The following is a 19,817-nucleotide window of genomic DNA, read 5'->3' as shown; positions in this document are numbered from 1 at the left end:
AAACGCACATCATACGACGCTCCACAGAAATTTGCCGTCTCTGGCCGCCGCAGATCCACGAATGGGCGACCCTGAATACGAGTCTTCCATAGAGCTCGCAAGGAAACTTCAGGACGAGTTTGACAGATGCGCACGCGCGGATACTGATACTGAAAGTTCCGGGAGGCCAGACGAATCCTACACTGAATGTCTCTTACCAGACGTACCACAAGGCGCACAATTTGACCAATCAGATGTAGACTTGTAGAGGGTAATTTCTAAATCGCTCATCGACATGTAGATTGTCTACAACAGCTCATTAAGCATAATGTACTTTTAAATTCACTTAACAACTTGTCTATTGCGTTGTTTGATCAGAAATGTTATCTAGGGCTAAAGTTTTCCTGGATACGTAAAGGTTTGGAATGGTGCCAAATCAGCCATTCCTCCGCCTCCCCCGACATGAATGATCACCTCCACGTTTGCATGTCTTATTCCCCTTGTAGCCAATAGTTTTGTATCACCACCGAGGAGCCTTGAGTCCAATTTGGTGTCATTCCAGTAGACTATTTAACGACCTCTGGGAGCTCTTTGTCTAGTAGGATTAAGGTCATTACTGGAGTGCAACGGAAGGAGGAATGACCTACCGACGTCAAAGACTGGGTAGTAGATCATGAATGGATGGACGCAGCAATTAAGGAGGACTGGTAAGTACACAGAGCATATGAGTTTGTCTATTCACAAGGCTTAGCATGGGAGCATAGGCAATCATTAGGGAGTATGGAGATGCCCCGGGGAACGAGGGGTTGAAGCGTCTCTCCGTCTTTATCTCTAGAGACCAAAGCAAGTCACGGAAAGGACGCAGAGTGAACGCTGGACGGTCCATTATTGAGCTCCATTTATGCACTCCGTGAGCCCATCTTGAGGCGGTTTCATGCACAAAACAAGTCCAGGGAAGGCTCCACCAATAGCATTTGGGCCAGGAAAACAGGGTGGTATCCGCCTACTAAAAGGCATGGCTCCGCAGGGACATTCAGGCAACTGAAACTGGAACCTAGGAACTCGTCTAACAACACCATGGATCCATCAGCCAAAACTATGACGAGTCATTTGGATGAATAGGAGAGGTGAATGCTCCATACAGAGCAACGGAAGTCTCAGAAAGATCCCTCAGGGGTACCTGGAAGAATGAACAGGATGGAAAATGATGGAAAGGTACCTAGAATGGTCCACAGGGAGGAAATGCAGTGGAAAGAGAGGATAGTGTAGGCATGGGAGCCAGAGTAGTACGTGTTGATTACGGAATTATTAGAAACATTTACATCGAAAACTCAAGGATTCGTCCAACTGATGTGCTCACGAAAAAGGCAGTATTTCCCGCAAAACCTTGACAACTGGAGTTCAGTCACTAACATTAGGAATTAGACATTAAAATCTCAAAGTCGCTTGTCTATCCCCTTTTTAACACTCAACGCCTCGCATCTCCATTCTGTTGCACTTTAGCCGCTCCTTTGGCTTAGTACTTTGCATATTCCTTTAACATTCAACACTTTATATTTAGGGCTGATAATGGACGAGAGTAGATTCGCAAAAGTCAACTAACTGGAAGGCTACCTAGTGGAATTTGTCTGATTCTGGCTTCTTGTCTTTTTTGGCTCCTGGAGAAGCTACGAGCTCCGGGGCTGGCAGAAGATGCTACAAATAAACTACTTGATGGTAGAAGTGAGAATCTGGGCCTCAAGGTCGGAGGAAGAAGAAATATGCGAGTTCTTCCTCACCCCATCTGTCTTGGAATCCAAGGGGCTATTCCTTCTTCATTCATGGCTTTTGCATTCGCAGCATGAAGACCCTGACGGTGCTTTGCCTACTGCTATTTTGCAGGCTCTGCAGTGTTAGTGCTACTGGTCGTCTCGGTAGTGGTAGTTGCTGCGGCAATAAAGGCAAGGAGGCTCAGCAAAGTCCAGCACAAAATGGAGATCAAAGTGGTGGTTTAGAAAATGGTTGTGACCAAGATGGAGATGGAGGCAATACTGAGCTTGCCCAGTCTGACGTGTCTAACCTGCAGGAAGAGGATGCAGAGCAACAGAATCCTCCGGAACCTACAACTCCACTTTCCTTTGATGTGTCAAACCCAGATGGCACCAATACAAATCTTAAAGAGCAAACGTACTCTGGAATTGAGCACAAACAATATTCTCCGAAAGGTGGTAACCATGTCTCCTCTGTTGTTGATGCTGGAGCTACTCTATGGGAAGAAAATGAAGGTGAAAAATGCACGGCAGTTAATTTGTACTACAAGAGTGATGAATCCTTTCTAACTTTATGGATCCTTAGAGGAGAATCTCTAGACATTCAGCATTTTGAAAGGGTGAAAGGCAAATGGGAGACGATAGAGCTTGAAGAATATAACAAAAAGTTGAATGGAGTTCCTTCTACTCCACCTACTGAGACTCCTACTAGCTCTGACTCTGAAGATCCTAAAGCAGCCGAACAGGAAACTACAACTGTGACAACAGAAGTTGAGACTTTATCTACACCAGTGCAAAGGAATGAGGATAATGTGGATGAACCAGAGAATAAGGAGGATGTAGAAGCTACAACATCTCAAGCGGATACTCAGCAAGTGCCCCCTCAAGTACCGGATACTCCAGAATCTAGAATATCTCAAAAGCCTGTAAATTTCCCAAACGATAAAACTCCGGAGCAAGTTAAAGACAAAGAGGTTCAGGAACTCAACAAGCCTGCCAGAGATGTTTCCGGACGCAGCTCTGTTACCACTACTGGTTCATCTCCCGAGGATGCAGAGAAGCCACTCAGTTCACAAACTACTACCACACTTCCAAGGTCCAGATACACAGATCCTTCGAGAGCTCCTCAAACTCGTGATTCTGGTGAAACGGTTACTGCTCAAGGTGGAACTTCATCTACTGTCGCCACAAGGACTGGTACTAATTCTGCTGTTAGAGGATCACTTTACGGTGTTTCTGAAGATGGTGTGCCAGGTTCTGATACTGATAAAGAATTACTGGCAAAGGCCCTGGAACGCACGGATGAGACTAAGCAGAATGTTTATCAAACCGGCGATGGTTATACTGTAAAATACGAGTATATAGAAGACAATGTTCGTGTACCAGAACAACAACAAAAATCTACCTTTACAAAGGTGTATAGAGGACGTTATTCTGTTACCTTGCAGAATCCACCACCTGCGGCTACAAAATATACGACTAGGAACTACGCACTTGGAAGAGCGTCCAGAAACTATCTTGATAAACACGGAAGATTTGTGCCACCTACCACCTCCTCCACTTCTACAAACGGATTGTCTAGTAGAAGGCCTAGTACTGATTCCAACGTCGGACGTCGTGTTGCAACAACAGATCCGTCTGGTAATCTTGTCTACCGTTCAGAATCCAGTGCACCAAGGAACTATGGAGTTAAGCCTCCTCCAGTGGAACCTACAAAGCCAGGAGCAATTCCTAGAGCAACCATCGAAAGGCGGACCATCAGTAAGCCTTTATCAGACGTTTTTAATAAAAGGACTGTTGTAGTGGATAAACCTGTCTCTCAGGATGAATTGGATACATCTCACGATGCCAAGGACCAAAGGGGAAGAATGATTAAAGACAAAGAATCTGACTATAATACATCTGAGGAGCTTGAAGAAACCATAAACTTTACTGGAAGCGAGCAAAACAAGCAAACGTTTACAAAGACTAGACGATCTTCTACCAGTAGCATGAATGAGACGCAGTCCACTAATATAGCTAGACGTCATGTCGGACAAACAAATCAGACTAGGGCAGTTGCTACTACTACTAGATCTGGAAGACGTGTTTAAACTCCTGTTACCACAGCTGGAAATAATGTGACTGAAGATTTTATCACGTCTTCATGGCTCTCTTCTTTCGGCTACCACAGCGCATTTAATGACACAGGCAAAGCACGTTTAGACAGTTATAAGGCTCCATCACAATCATCTTACAGACAAGAAGCTTATACTGGACATCACAAAAACATGTCTATAGGTTACTAAGCTTGGAATAGTCACAGATTACAGCATTGGGTAGACATGAATGGCACACGTGGAGGATTCACACTAAATACACAATGAACACTATTGTTGTTTTGATCTCTGCTGTCAACGAGAACAACATGGGCCAAACAAGACCATCCTTGCAGTGAGGGAAGGCCAACATATTGTCACATCCGTTAAATATAGAGGTTCTAGACAAGGTAGGCAAGAAGGAAAGGGTTGTTTTCGCTGCAGTTTACTTCAAGGACAAGCATTTTCCTATAAAAACTTCTTAGAGACTCCTAATAAAGAAAACTAATGTACTATTATAGAAATGACAATAAATGGACTTTTCTTTAAAAGAAAAATTTTTATTTCAAGGTCCGCATGTTTCAAAAGAGCGGACAAAACCCCAAGGATAATGGGCTTCAATAAGATTCACGGTCATTACATTTGTACAAAATCAAGTCTAGACACTAGAGACATTTTAATGCAGTTTAACACGCCGCTATAGACACAAACACTTGTCACTTTACATACACTTTAGACTCTCTAAACTTAGACTGTAATTTAGCATGCATTACTTTAGCTCTCATTCGGTGGTTTCGCAAGTTTAGGGTGGCCTGCTGGATGTGTTTTTGCGAGATGATTTCCACGCGATTCGTAGAATGACAAGAACGCTCTCTACCATGGTGCATTCCAGCAAGATGGACACTCAAAAACGAGCCTTGTGGGCATACAACAATTATTCCTCGATACCAGCCACTTTATAGTCCACAGGGTAGTGTATATAGAGCCTTGGCACCCCGACGAGGGACCGGTATGAGCATGCCCTCGGAACTTCCACTAGACGTAATACCAGGAGAGACCAATGAGAGTAGTCAGGCGATTCCCAGAGACTGCAAAGTGTACGCCAAACATGGAAGGAAAGCGAGGGTCCAAAGTTGTGTTTACACCAAGTAACTACCAGAGACAAATCTGCATTTTTTCAGAGTACACGAGAGATGAGCACACACAGTCAATGGAATGACGGAGAAATAGCAATGCGAGGGGTAAAGTAAAGAGAGAACTTCAGACACTAATTTGGGCATTCGCCAGTGCCGCAGATCTAATCGCACTGACGCCTTCATTGTGGTGATTAGGGAGGAAAATGGCGAGAAAATTCCCAAAAAGACCGCGGAAAATTCCGGGAAAGGGCCAATCCTGACAACTGCATCCAGACATGTTAATTGGCACCGACCGACGAGATATGACCCCAAACTCCTCAAAAGTACGCATTTCACGAATGTGTGGCAGTGTAAAAATCAAAATGTACCGATAACCTCCAAAAGGAATGATACATTTATACCCCGGGAGCCAGAGCCCCATGCATTACAAGCCTCTGGATTCTACTGGAAGTTTAGGTTATCGCAATGAGGATCGTATCTCTGTTTGTCCTTTTTAATGGACTAATTTTTGGTCTCTGTGGAGGTTTAGACGATGGTAATGGCCGAGGTAACGGTAACCTGCGGGATAAGAGCTTGTCGACAGGTCCCTCTGCTCCTACAATGCCCAGCGAAAATGAGCCTTTTGAAGAACAGGAGCTTATGGAGGAAGAACCGGAACCAGAGCTGGAGCCAGAACCCGTTGCAGAGGGACAACCCGAAGAAGATGAAGAGGATGAGGAGGAAGAAGAAGGACGTCCCGGACTTCCAAAGGCTCCAGAGGTCCCCGAGATTCCCACTCAAGATTTTGAAGAGTCGGAGGCCCCCGTCACGGAAATTGAAGACTCTGAACCGGTGGATCCTGCGGAGGCAGCCCCTGAGATTCCAGAGCAAAAGGTAGAGACTCAGAATATTCACGAGCTTCTAGGAGAATTACAGACGTATGACATAAAACCTGTCAACATACGCAAAATTACTTCTTCAGCGACATACGACAACTACTTTAGTAGACCAACACCTTCAGACGCTGACACTGGTTTGGCTTCCTCCCGCATGATAGCCTCTATGAATGAAGCAGCCCGGGCAAGGCTTCAAGCGGAAGTCAAAGCTAAGTTGGAGAAAGAAAGAAAGGCAAAATCAGAGAGAATTAAAGGTCTATTAAGGGCATATGCACCAGACGAGCCTGAGCCCGAACCTGAACCAGAGCCGGAAGACTTTGTATCCGACCTCGAACTAGGACTCGATTTCTCTAGCATTGGATGCCCCTTGCAAGGTGCTGAAAGAGAGGCTCACGCACTGAGGATAGCTGATGATATTTACTATGCACCCGTAGGAACATCTGTACATAAAGCACTTTATGGAGGCACAGATGAAGTTGAAGAGGAAGTTGAGGAAGAGGTTGCTGAAGTTACACCCCTAAGCGCTGAGCCTATCGTAAAGGAGAAGAAACCACAACTTCCAAGAGTATCCGCAAATTTTGCATTTAGATGTGATTTAGTATCAGAATTCTTCAATCTAGAAAAGCAAATGGGTTCTGGAATGACACACTACTTTGTCGGACCAAAAGAGGGGTATAGATGGTACAGGGCCTCTTTTGGGGAAAGTAACCTCTGGAGAGCAAAATTTAAGAGTGAAAAATGTTTGTATGCCAGAATAACCTTTTCTGGAGATAATGATATACCAGATGTTATTCGCCTGTATCTCGTTATGGACCGCGAGCTCGTTCTCCACGTATTTAAATATGTTGATGGACAGTGGAAAGTGGAACAGAAAGAGCATATGGATGGTTTACAGTTTGATGAGATTGACACAACAACAGACTATATAGAGGATCCGGAGTATCAGGACGAAGAACCAGAGCTCGATGATTTACTACTTAATAAAGGCAGAGATTACCCTATAATTGAACAGCATTTGACTGAAAACATAGTCGAAGATGACGGTACACACACCATATCTAGGGTAACGAGTGACGATAGAGACAATTTAATCGCCAGTTTCTTGTTTAGTAACTAGACTGCGAAAATTACGCAGATTTGTATGTGGCGGGTGTTTATAAGATTTTAATTACACAATAATGTACGCTGCATGCGATTGTAAACTTTGTAAGAATCACCATTTTCGTGCTATATTTCAATTTTATGCTTCTGTACTTCACGTGAACTCGTTTATCTTCTGGTCGCTTTTACCGTCATTCGTGCCAGTCACATGTATAAATCAGATCGTATCACTTTGACTTTGCGATAGTCACAATATCAAAGAATAGCATGCATATATCGCTATATAGGCAAATCGACGCCTGGGCGTATTGGTCGATTGTCCAAATATGGCTCCTACCATCCACAATTAGCTGAATATCCAACAGAATGCAAAATGACATGAACATAGCAAGCAATACGCTAATGAGAACCCCAAATGCCCTATTATTGAAGATTATCGCAGCGATTCCAAGCAGACATGTTGATATGAAAAAGACGTAGCCAAATAGCGCATAACCTAAATGATTGTTACAAGGGATTATCGTGATTATAAAATAAAACAAATCGTTAGTGGAACTTACTTAAGAAATCGACTGCAGAGCACATGGCTATAAATAATAAAGATGTCAATAGTAAGACAAGAACTCCAACCAGAATCAGAAGTTCAACGGGATAAATTCTGGCGCACAACGTAGCCAAAAATAGTGACATACAAATAGTCATAGTGAATAGAGTGAAGAATGCATTAACTGAGTGATATATCCATGATGCTTCACATTGGACCGCAAAGGAGATGACAAAAAATGCAATTAAACCAACAACTCCAGGCCACGGGTTTTCAGAAAAGAACTCTTTAAGCGAATCAACGTTGTTTACAAACAACATAAACCCAAAAGATACCTGAATTTATGAGTATAATGGAGATAGGATGGCAGGAGGTACAGTAGAGTGAGTCCAAACAAGGAGCCAAAGTTAGCGATGAGTCGAATGTACGCATTGCATATTTCTTTATTGAGCCGTTAATCATGACGTTCTTAGTACAAAAACCCTTTGATAGTTCACCAGCTTGCCTGAGTAACCAGATTCTCTAGATTCTTCTCAGATAGACGGCACTGGTCAGTAGGCCATTATCACTAGCAAGTTCAGAGTGACAGTTTAGGCCGGTTTCTTTGGAGATAGCTTGGATCGATTGGCAAGCTTTTTGATCAAGATCTCCACTATCTTGTAGCATTCTCCTAGTTCCTTGTCTTCTCAGAAGTGGTAGGGTTATATGCTTTTATGGAAGGTAGGAAGAAGCCATGACAAACTACATTAACCCTGTTCATTCCAAATAGCTGTGGAATAGAGTAGATAAGTCAATGCTTAGCATATCATAGTCGCAAGGCTTCTATCCTGCTGTTATTGCATTATAGAAGTCGATGAGAGAATCTCAGAGTGGCATCTCGTTCATCCGAGGATGAATTCGCATCACTATTCCATTCACTTTGCTCTCTTGGACACCCTTCACGGATACTCTACCGCAGTTAACTAGAGACAAACTTACCAGGAGTTTCATTCCTACAATGCTGAGTACCTTCATGGCAAACTCCCTCCTCAAGTAGCCTGGTGTATGCTTGGAAAAGTGTTCTTCGTCATAGGCATCTGAAAACTCGTATGATCTGGCGTATATTCTTCTCGATATTCGACATGTCACAGTGTAAAACTTGGCAGATTTAATGTCTAAAACTTACTTTTTTCCAAATCCGTAGAGACATTGCTCTCGGCTGTTCTTCTCCCTGCTACAACTTCCGACATCTTTGGCCTAGTAAGAAGGTACGAGGAACGTTCTAGTTCCAAAGAGAATCCGCAGCAAAACGGCCATGAATGAGACGCGACTTCCCCATCCGAATGGGGAAAAGTCTCACTTACAGATGGACACTTTTAATGTGTAGAGGAATTTTCTGCACATTTTCTCTTCTTCCAGATTATTATGACAAGTACTTTGAGAAAGTTGTTGGGCAGTGGAATTTTCTCAGCAGAGTCTGAGATACGCGAGTACTAGCAAAACCTAGGAGGAATAGATGACCCTAGGCTTTGCCAAAGGGAGAATGGCAAATTCACCGCAAGGTGGATGAGCATAATGCGAACAGAGTGAGCGTGAGCGACTGGAAGGAGCCTAAAGAAGAGTAGGATTATCACTGTGAAAGTACGACTGTAAGGAGTACTAAAGCAGGTGACCTACCGACGTCGGAGACTAGGTAGTAGATCACTATGGAATGAACAAAGTGAATGGGCGACCAACGAGAGCTTAAAGAAGAGTGATAGAGACTCTATGAGCGAAGTGAGTAGAGAAGAAATGGCAAGCATACGCAGTATATGAGCCTGTGTATTCATTAGTATATGGAGGAATAAGTTACCATTAGGATATGCCAAGCATCGAGTTGTCTAATCCACCATAGGGAAAAGGACAATTTTGAGATGGTAGGAATGGAGTCCAGAAGGAGTACTGGACGAGCGTAGGGAGTCTCTAGAATAAGGATAGATGAAGAAATGAACAGGGTGAATGGAAGAGTGATGGTGAGATGTTCAGTATATCACGGCCTATCCACTTTACAACTGAATGTCTTGAAGAAATGGAGTTTCTTTAGTAATCAGAGGAACTGTTACCTACCTGACCATGGACAGGATGGATAGACTACCTACTCATTCCAGCAATTCTACACTCCGTCTATGAAACCTTAAGGATGTGAGCTACTTCAACATGCATCTTGAAATAATGAGGGATACTGGAACACTAAACTCCCTAGTAGAGAATGGAGGGGTATCTTCAACTTATGGCCAATGATGTGGTATATAATGGTGTGAACGACAGGTAAGATCACAAGATGACAGATGGGAGATCAGAATGGAGGGACTTCCACTCAAAAGTGGGCCATGTTTATGGCAGGGCTGACTCTGTTGCAGTCTCTCCGTGTGGCGTTAACTGGAGCAAAGTTTGCACTTGACAGATTTAAAATTCCTCAGCAGTATGCCAGTTCGTTCATTAACATGGTCCATAATCCTATGGAACTTGCAACGTTTACTGGAATGGCTATTGTTACTTCTATAGCATTAGTGACGGGTGATGGTTCCAAGAATGGCTTCAGGTATTTTGCCATGTTTACCAACATAGCACTGTGTTGTTCATTCATTCTACTCCTCATCGCATTTAAATCTGGAGGTCAAATGGGTAATCTCACCTTCTATTACTGGTCTATCGTATTCGGTTCATTTATCTATGGAATGAATGTAGCAGCTGTAATGAATGTTGGAAGCGCAAATGCCGCCTTTTTCAATGTAGGAATCCCTCTCTCTGGTATCCAAGTGTCTATCTATTACTATGTCTTCACTAAGTTGGCTGAGAGGTATCAGTGGTCAAATGTTAGCTACAGGATTATATACTGGCAGCTTATCGTTGCGATAATTATATCATTTGCCTCTGCTGCTGTCTGGATCATTGCCTATACACCTGGAGGTGGTGGAGGAAGTGATACTGCCCCTCAAGATTTAGGTGAAGATGCTGCTTTATCCCCGATTCTAATGGGTATGGTTGGTATGGGTGGTATATATGCTTTCTATCCAGCTATCGCTCCTTATAAGTTGACTGACGTTGGCACTGGTTATAAGATTGACCTGGTTGTCTTATTTGCTAGCGCCGTTCCTGGTATTTTAATTGCCATCTTATGCCTATACACTGATAAGGGTCCAGATAAAAATTGGAGGACTAATAATGCTCAGTGGTGGCATGCTAGTTGGATTCTGGCAATTCCACATATTACTGCCATGATCTTGTGCCTTGTCACACTTCATTACCCTGATGGTAGAGTAGCTAGTTCTATAAAGAGTAGTGGTTTAAAAGTTGGAGTCATTACTGTGACATTAAAGTTTTGTGAGGAGGGATTAAAGGCAGTTTCATATGCTGGAGCCGGTAAGCAAGTAGGTAAATACTGCGACTGCAAAGAGTCAAATGGATGCCAACAAGGATGCGAATGCAAAAAAGCCGGAGGAGGTACTTGCAAATGCCAAGAGACATGCATCTGCAAAGACAACTGTACCTGCCCATGCTGTAAAGACAAGGATGGTGGTGCTATCTCCTCTTTTAATGCGTTTACATCCCAAGGTTTAATGATCGTCTTAGCCTTTACTGGAGATGGATACCTCAAGACTTACTCCAAGTATGAACATGACAGGAGTAACTGGCCTACTAAAGACTACGGGTTCTGGAGATCCATCTCTTACTGGGCAAGTAATGGAGCATATGTTGCCTGCAAGAGCGTTAAATCTTCTTTTACCAAGAATGTTAGATGTAAAGTTTTGGGTAAATCAGAGGCTTTACTTATAGTCTATGAAGATGAGGAATTTTAGTGGATGACCTGGAACTTGTCATGTTTAATGGGCTACTAGACCACTCACTTATCCTTGAACATTCGTCCCTGGGTAAAAGATCAGTGGAGGGTCTGGCAAGACTACTGAGGAGACATTCAATGATAAAGAGTTATGCTCATAGTGTTTGTCAGTTTTCTGATAAGGATAGAGATTCTTGGCCTACTTCACGTTATGGGTTTTGGAGTTCTTTCGGGTACTCCAGTAGACTCTTAACCAGTGTCTTTAGGAGATTCTCTTATGGACATATTCAGCCCACTGGATGATGGAGTCCTTCATACGACTATCCGGTGAGCTGGTTGTAAGGGAGGATGAATGAATGGATGAGTAGTAGATAGATGGATCATTCTCTAATCGTGGATGATGAGTGAAGATGTGGTCTATCTTGAGATAGATAAAAGGTGTGATGGAACATGTACTTGCCCAGGTGGTAGCCACATTGCTGGCAGGGGTGGAAAAGAAACTAAGTACTGTTGCACCTACTATGCTAATGGACAGAGGAAGGTAACGGTTACTTGTGAACACACCAGCCTCCTATCTATTCCATATCATAAACACTCTCCTTCCGGACCATCAGTAGTTGGAATTAAGTACAATTCTGGTGATGAAAAGAACATAACTTTAGATGGACCATCATTTCCTCTTTCTGATGTAAGAAGTGTCTCTGTATTCTACTGTAATCAGGGTAATCCCGTTCTTATATGCATTGAAGAAAATGGGCAAGACAAATGGTACAAAAAGCCCACTAGTACTGCTAATGGAGATGAAAAGTGGACAAAAGTTGATAGTCTCTACAACAAAACACCAGAAGATATTTCTAACAACTTTAGCCGACACACGGAAGTACTAAAAGATGCTGGATGTTCAAGCTATGGAAAATGTCCTTGTCCTCATAAACCTCAGGTTCCTCCTAAAGAACTTGAAGAGAATGAGTCAGAATCTAATGACCCTACTACTTCTGGATCTACTGCTTCTGCTAAAGCTCCTCTTTGGAAAGCTCTTGGTGGTATTGCTCTTGCAACAGGAGCTGGATTAATCTGCCTTGGAATATGGAAACTCTATAGTCGCTATTATAGAAACCCTCTTGTACGCTTGATCTAATGATACTCTTGGAAAGTCTACGGATATCCATAGGTTAGACAGATTTAGGAGTCTACGGAGATTCTCCCGGAATGGCCACTACATTGATATATCTGCGCTACTATACAAACCCTTTAGCCGTATATACTGAAAGACATTTCGCACCCTTTGCTCAAAGTCCTAAAATAACAGAATAGTCCAGAAAAGTGTACCCTGTATAATTTAAAACTTTTTCCATTAGATGGAAATTCTAAGTGACGTTATTCCGTCATGGAAAGTCATACAATTTGCTCACCCTAGTCTCGGTTATCCCCTTCTTTTGGAAAGTCTCCAAGCATCCTTATCCTGAAATTTATTGTGCAGAGGTTCGATCTTAAAGTTTGCCTTGTGCTTTGGTATTGAACTCCCGTCTGACTTTTTGAACATTGATGGAGCTACATCGAGCAGCCACTGTCCCTTTACAACCGTCAAATCACGCATGTACTCTTTTGTAGTCATTACTAGCTCATGGTATACGACATACTCGGGATTTCTCAGATGGAGCGCCGAAGACGGATGTATGTAGACCTGCTGTTGATCGACGACAGTTCTGTATCCTTCCTGTGGATCTCGTTTTGCAGAGTGATGGAAGAATCCAGAGCATATCGCCTTGGATATCCTTTCAAAATTTTTTCCTGCAGAGACAACTTTAAAGCGGTATCTATCCATTATGGAAATTAGTTGTTTCCTTACATCTTGAGCCCTTCTCAACGCTCCGTGTTGTACAAAATGTTCTTTACACCAGTGATCAGAGAACTTGTTCCTTTGCCACGCAGAGTATAATTGTAGATATGTAACATGATCTCCCTCAGACTGAATGAACTTTGACCTGGCCTGATCGGCTTGTGCTTGTTTATCCCTAGGTCTATAAAAGATATTCTGTACACTCAACATGGCGATGATTGTTATAATTTCATCGGAACAGAGGAGGTCGATAGACGATAGGAGCATCTTTGCCATATTTGGGTCCATTGGGAATTCAGCCATTTTCCTTCCTAACCTTGTGAGTAATCCATCATCATCTAGAGCCCCCAAGTGATACAAGTTCTCCATAGCATCTATAAGGGTCTCTATCGGAGGTTTATCCATAAAGTCAAAATGTATGAAATCGTTAATGCCCATAGCTTTGAGGATAAGTACAACTGTAGACAAGTTGGTTCTCTGAATTTCAGGAATTGGTGTACTAATCATTTCATTATGATATGCATGCTCAGTGTATAGACGGTAGCATTTTCCAGGTCCGGTTCTTCCCGCTCTTCCGGCCCTTTGCTGCGCATTGGCCCTGGAGATTGGAACAATGGCAAGTGATTCCATTCCGGCACGAGCATTGTAATGTTTTACCTTGGCGAAACCAGGATCTACCACGAAAAATATCCCATCGATTGTAATGGAAGCTTCTGCAATGTTAGTAGCCACGATACATTTTCTACATCCAGGCGGCGCAGCCTCAAAGATAGCATGCTGTACCTCACTTGGGAGGGCAGCATAGACTGGAAGTACAATAAGAGGGGGTGGTTTAACCTCTTCCAGTCTGGCCATTCTTTGCTGGAGAATTTTGCATGCAGCTTCAATATCTTCTTGACCGGTTAGAAACAGCAGGATATCCCCAGGACCTTCGTTGAGATGAATGTGTAAAACTGCTTGTAAGGATGCTTCAAGATAGTCGTGCTCTTGCTCTTTCACATGCAAAATTTCCACCGGAAATGACCTTCCAGGAATGGTAAATATAGGACAGTTGAAAAAGTAGGATGAGAACTTTTCAGCCTCCAAAGTCGCAGACGTAACAATCAATCGAAAATCCGGTCTTTTTGATGCACAGTCCTGAATGTAAATGTGGATAAGATAAATGAGTTGCAACGATAAATCTTTGGGACTAGTAAGTAGGAACACAGCCGAGAAATTTGGCTAAGGATAGTAATGATAAACTGATCTTATCCCACCAAAGTGGAAGTCACTTGTCTCTCGGTATTGCCACCAAGTATACCCCTGGTGAAACAAGTGAGAGCATTTTTCTACGACCGGTACCTGTCTATGAAGTAACGGCTTAAACTGCATAGTCATCTTCGGTCATTTAGTCCCGTATATAAAACTATATCAACACTTACCTTTAGCAAAGCGAATAGAACATCGGTTGCGATTGTGCGCTCATGAGCTTCATCAAGCATAATTGCCGAATATTTCTCCAGTATGGGATCTTGTAGGACTTCTCTTAGGAGCATACCATCGGTCATGTACTTTATACAAGTACTTGGTGATGTACAGTCGTCAAATCTTATGCAATATCCAACTTCTTCACCTACATTACATCCAAATTCCTTTGCTACTCTTGCCGCTACAGATTTCGCTGCAACCCTTCTAGGCTGAGTACATCCAATCATTCCTACTCTGGAGTAGCCAACTTCCTGTAGGTATTGCGGGATCTGTGTACTTTTACCGCTTCCAGTTTCACCGATTACAATCAAAATGTGATGCTCACGAACCTTGTCTAAAAGATCCCTTCTTAGTTGGAACACCGGTAGAGATTCCCTTTGATCCTTGATACTTTGATTTGTAGATTCTTTAGCAGCTAAGGGGGTACGCCAATTCCTCAGGGACTCGTGCATGCGCAGACTGGTGTTTACAGGTGCTACTGCATCCTCATTTTCTCTCTCCATTTCTTTCCTCTCTTTGGCAAGAGTTATACTCGTGGTTATTGTACGTGCAAGAGAACCTTCCGGGTTTGCGATTATTTTTATAGGAGATAACATAATTCCTGATCTGGTGGTTTGTCCCTTTAAAAATGTTGGACACGCGTCACTAATCTCAATTTCAGGTTCCTCCTCAGTTGGTTCATTTTCAATATATATATTCTTCTTTTCCTCTTTGCTCAAAATTCCGGAATTTAATAGTTGTTGCTGTTCCCACTTCTCAACATCACTTATGAGTCTCTTTCTTCTTCCCTCTATACCTTGTGTGTATTCGTCTACACTTATTCCTGTGATCGACTGCTCACCAGTACCATAGTCACTATGTTTATGATTGTCATAGAAATCGTCATGTACAGTTTCAGTGACCCTTTTAATCTCACTACCGTTGGTTTGATCAATATCCTTCATTGTAAGTCGGAACTTTTCACCGATAACCTTTAAAATTTTTATATACACATTCATTCCTCTTTTGAGAACTTGGGAAACTTCAATAATTCTTCTAGTACTTGAAATCTCAGACTTGTGAACTAGACCCTCTCTATCTCCAAGTGGAGTTTTAAATGAGACGAATGCTCCAAAGTCGGTTATATTTGTGACTCTTCCAGGGAATATCGAGCCTTCTAGAGATTCTGGATTGGGATATTCATCGCCGTAGCGTTTATCCTTATGACTTCTAGACTCCACAGATCGGCTACTAGAAGATGAGTAGTCACGTCTGTGTCTACGTTTATCTCTAGAATGTGAATCTGAGCGTTCTCGTCTATATTCTCTTCGGTAATTGCCTCTGTGACTATGGATATCTTTTCTGTCATGATCCCTATCTCCGTAGTCGCTCTTATCTCTGTGATCATCCCTGCGATTTCTGTAATCCCTATGTTCTCGTCTACGGGAACTTGCTTCATAGCTTTGAGATCGGGATCTCCTGTCCCTGTGGTCTATATGTTTACGGCGATCATATTGATTTTCGTGTGTTCGTTTGGAGTGCCCCTTTTCTCTCTCTAAAAGTTCCTTTGCCCATTCGGACAATTCATCACTCTTTTCTACCTCCTTCAATTCCTCCCTGTTTTGGTCATTTTTCAGGGCTAGCGCCGGAAAATTTATAGCATCATTTGCTTCATCTCTGATTATAGAGTCCCACGAACCATGATCTGTACGTTAAATATATGAGATGCATAAAATAGGGTGAATATAAAAAGGTCATTAATATAATTTATACTGATGAAATATAAGAGTCCCATAGCCTGTATTTCCTGCAATATATAATAGAATGATATCCTGGTAATACCAAAAGAATATGACGTTATAAAGAAGTTTTTACTTTAGGAGAAAGCTTCCATGCAGCATATCCCAGTAATCCAATTCCTACTACAGCTCCTACTACCATACCTATAGTCGAAGCCATTCCTAGTGACTTTGTGGCAGAAGAGGGCATGGATGCAGAATTACTAGTCGTGGAGTTTGTAGAACGGTTGGATGTTAATGGTACAGAATGCTCCTGTGAATTATGATTGACCGCTCTAGGATTTATTGTGGTTAGAGATATTTTCTGAAGAAGCTCCAAAATTTTAGGATTATTACCGAATGGAGATATTGGTTTTTCACCTTCTATTACTTCAGTCCAATTATTAGGATCTTTGTCTCTTTTGTACCAAATATTGCTACTAGATGAATCTGAAAGGTGAATCAAGAGTGGCTTACTTTTCCCTTTACCCTCAGGAGGATACCAATATACATTGACTTGACTAATACCTTTTAATAGTGAGAACCCGGTCTGTTCCGGTTCTCCATCTTTGAATCTGCGAATAGAGCCAGATTCAGAAAAATTATGTAATGTTTGGAAATAATCTTTGTAGGTATATTTTATAGTCATTATTTTGGCGTTACAACCAGGACATATATAAGATCCATTACTACTACCACCAGAACTACCCTTTTCTGAGATTAATACAATATGAGCTCCATTCTTCTTACAGTTTAGTTGGTCTAATTTATCTTTGAGATTATCAATCGTTATTTGTGTATCTTGATCACATCGACTGAATTGACCGAATAGGCTACAAATCTGGGAACTCCCTTCTTCCTTGTCAGTAGTGTAGTATTTGTCCTTTTCATCAGTCAGTTTAACAAGTTGAATGATTAGCGGATTAGTATAGTCCGTATCTCCGCTCCAATAATAAACTGTTACTGTTGTATGGGTTCCAATACTAGATAATCCTGTTCTATAATTGTTATATTTAATATTGCTAATCATGTTGCCATTGATTGGACTATAAGTAAGCGTCTTATATCCCGAAAGATTTACAAGATTTTCATCTAGAGTTACATCTACCCTTTCATTACCATCATTGTAGTAGTATTTATTGTTTCCACCTCTAGCAGGTGTGAGATCCTTTCTAGGTGTTCTACCGATATCAATATCTATCTCCGCACTTTTCCCACTCATACTCAAGCTGCATTAAATTTTTATCGCTTTACCATATACTAATCAAAGGTGAATGAATCTTACAGTTTGAAATTTTGTTCGTGTTCGAACTAATCGTCAGACAAATTGTATAAAACAACGATATGGGGGTTTGAACATTGGATGTTATTTATTTCTAGCATCTTGCCAGTAATTTCCCAGCATAGTTACTGGGATAAGAGCTGTAAAGAGCTATCCTAGCAGCATGTACCACTGGAGTGCTCCGTAACCTCCATTTCATCCACGACAAATCTGCATGCACAATAAAAATTCCTATTTCCACCCGAATCCACTCATATAAGCTCTCCTAGAAACAACAAGTAGCAGTAAAGTATTTGCCAATTTTTCTGGGATAAGGGAGAATTACTACTAGTTTCAGATGTCCCAAGCATGTTAACATTAGATATGGCAGGCCATTGTCGCAAGAAACTTTTAATGGTAAAATACGCTTACATTGCGTATGGCAGAATATATTCAGATTCATCATTATTCCTATTAATACTGATAAGCACATAACTTACCATTTGGGGGATCTAGAGCGATAATTATGCGATACAATTGAGCCACAAAGTCAGAGCTCATGTCAGACTCATTCTCGTCCAACAACCTACTGAAATCGTCCAAATCCCTGGCCTTTTTTGCCAGGTGAATTATGAATTCCGCAAGCTCCTAAATGTTTTCATGAATGAATGTAAAGTATATGAATGGAGCTTAGCAGAATGAGCATGAGAGAAGCATGTGTATAAGATGGCAAGAATGAAGTAATTAGGGTTCCTGCCAGAAAGCCTCAACCAACAAATTAAGACCAACTACCAGTATCCAAGCTAGTAGAGTATCTCCATAGACACCCATTAAATCTGTCTAACCCAAGGATCTCCATTACGACTTCTATAGAACTTAAATCCTGCGAATCCAACTAGTCCAGATACAACACCAGTGCCACTTAAGACGCCAAGTATTACTTTCCAATTAGAAGAGTTAGTTTGAGATTCATGGCCAGAGCCTTCATGACGTTGAGCAGCAGCTTCAGCTTGAAGTCCTCCAGGAGGAGTAGGAAGTTGACGACAAGGAGTTATACCACATCCAGCGGTACTTAGTAGAGTCACAAGTTTGTTATATTTGTCACATGGTGTAGTATTACTTAACTCATTTGGTTTTATGCTGTTTAGGTTATCTGGAACTTCTTTCCACTGTTGACCATAAGGAGAAGCTTCCTTCTTGAACCAGCTATCAACTTGAGGAGTTCCATTCTCAATATATATAAGCTTAAGTTCCTGCTTCTCACCGTAGTAGAATGCGTAGATCTCAGCTGGACCGGATATTGGCTGTCCTTTAAAACTTATGGTCCTGATGGTATGTGAGGCACCATTCTCTTGAAATACGATGGCAGCTAGCTTAAACTTATCCGTAATGGTATGTTTTTGATATGTAATGCGACTTGAGCTCTTAGAATGCTCACAAGTAACAGTGACATTTTCATGTCCATTCCCTTGGTTGTGTTCAAGCTGAATGGATACTCCGTCGCTTGTCATTATTGATTGGTATATAGGCTATTATGCTCTATACCTCCTCTTGAAGAAATTCGTCCTCCATGTTTAAGATCCCACCTCCACTTAAAGCCTTGTCACTACATGCTACATCTGAATCAAGTGTTGTCTCCATCTAGCCGTACCTCCTCATCCATACACCCATCCTCCCTCACAACTAGCTCACTGTCTAGCCATATGGACATACTAATGACTCTTATGGACACTATAAAGATTTCCTCTGTAGTCCATTCCTGCATATACTAATGAATACACAGGCTCCTATACTCTGTATACTCGCCATTTCTCCTCTATTCACTAGGCTAATAGAGTCTCCATCACTCTTTCATTCGTTACACTCATTCCATAGTGACAAACTCCCTAGTCTCCGACGTCGGTAGGTCACCTGCTTTGGTCTATAGACCTACGCAGTGATAATCCTACTAAACGGAGGAGCTTCTTTCAGTCGCTCATGCTCCGCATACTCGTTTCACTCGTATATTCCACATTTAACTTACCGTATGGTCGAGGTCCAGGTGATTCTTGAGCATTTCGGTTACCTTGGCCACAGCGCTGAGCGCCTGCAGCTCCTCCAACGACATTTTCTTAGGCCTTCCGTGTAAAAACCTTCATAATGTCAGTGAAATCTGCCCAAAAAGTACAAACAAGTGCGTTTTGTGGCTAAAATTTCCGACTGTGTGGTAAGGGGCGTTTTGGCAGGAAAATG

At 42.0% G+C, this 19,817-nt stretch overlaps 6 protein-coding genes across 6 annotated transcripts, besides 1 other annotated feature; 4 read left to right on the top strand and 2 right to left on the bottom strand.

Moving 5' to 3' along the window:
* Positions 1 to 1,819: 1,819 nt before the first annotated feature.
* On the top strand, positions 1,820 to 3,820 carry BEWA_002330 (signal peptide-containing protein; the record flags this gene model as incomplete). Its single annotated transcript, XM_004830435.1, has 1 exon — positions 1,820 to 3,820. The coding sequence occupies one exon, from the start codon at positions 1,820 to 1,822 to the stop codon at positions 3,818 to 3,820; it is 2,001 nt and encodes a 666-aa protein (XP_004830492.1).
* A 1,721-nt stretch (positions 3,821 to 5,541) lies between these two features.
* On the top strand, positions 5,542 to 6,933 carry BEWA_002320 (hypothetical protein; the record flags this gene model as incomplete). Its single annotated transcript, XM_004830434.1, has 1 exon — positions 5,542 to 6,933. One exon carries the CDS (start codon positions 5,542 to 5,544, stop codon positions 6,931 to 6,933), a length of 1,392 nt encoding a protein of 463 aa, XP_004830491.1.
* Positions 5,638 to 5,673: a sequence feature (CT-rich).
* Positions 6,889 to 8,745, bottom strand: BEWA_002310 (hypothetical protein). Its single transcript, XM_004830433.1, has 4 exons — positions 8,627 to 8,745; positions 8,440 to 8,537; positions 7,478 to 7,796; positions 6,889 to 7,413 (listed from the first exon to the last, which is right to left on the bottom strand). Exons 1-4 carry the CDS (start codon positions 8,688 to 8,690, stop codon positions 7,145 to 7,147), a joined length of 750 nt encoding a protein of 249 aa, XP_004830490.1. The 5' UTR covers positions 8,691 to 8,745; the 3' UTR covers positions 6,889 to 7,144.
* A 1,022-nt stretch (positions 8,746 to 9,767) lies between these two features.
* On the top strand, positions 9,768 to 11,279 carry BEWA_002300 (hypothetical protein; the record flags this gene model as incomplete). The annotated part of the gene is made up of 1 exon (XM_004830432.1): positions 9,768 to 11,279. One exon carries the CDS (start codon positions 9,768 to 9,770, stop codon positions 11,277 to 11,279), a length of 1,512 nt encoding a protein of 503 aa, XP_004830489.1.
* A 381-nt stretch (positions 11,280 to 11,660) lies between these two features.
* On the top strand, positions 11,661 to 12,398 carry BEWA_002290 (hypothetical protein; the record flags this gene model as incomplete). Its single annotated transcript, XM_004830431.1, has 1 exon — positions 11,661 to 12,398. The coding sequence occupies one exon, from the start codon at positions 11,661 to 11,663 to the stop codon at positions 12,396 to 12,398; it is 738 nt and encodes a 245-aa protein (XP_004830488.1).
* Positions 12,399 to 12,683: 285 nt separating this feature from the next.
* Positions 12,684 to 19,785, bottom strand: BEWA_002280 (helicase associated domain HA2 containing protein; the record flags this gene model as incomplete). Its single annotated transcript, XM_004830430.1, has 4 exons — positions 19,609 to 19,785; positions 18,086 to 18,233; positions 14,522 to 16,251; positions 12,684 to 14,237 (listed from the first exon to the last, which is right to left on the bottom strand). The coding sequence occupies exons 1-4, from the start codon at positions 19,690 to 19,692 to the stop codon at positions 12,684 to 12,686; spliced, it is 3,516 nt and encodes a 1,171-aa protein (XP_004830487.1). The 5' UTR covers positions 19,693 to 19,785.
* Positions 19,786 to 19,817: the final 32 nt, after the last annotated feature.

The sequence above is a fragment of the Theileria equi genome, chromosome 3, assembly GCF_000342415.1.
Source record: "Theileria equi strain WA chromosome 3, complete sequence".
Lineage (NCBI taxonomy): Eukaryota > Apicomplexa > Aconoidasida > Piroplasmida > Theileriidae > Theileria > Theileria equi.
Note: the sequence above shows the minus strand (reverse complement) of the source record. Positions and strands in the feature narration are given on the sequence as shown.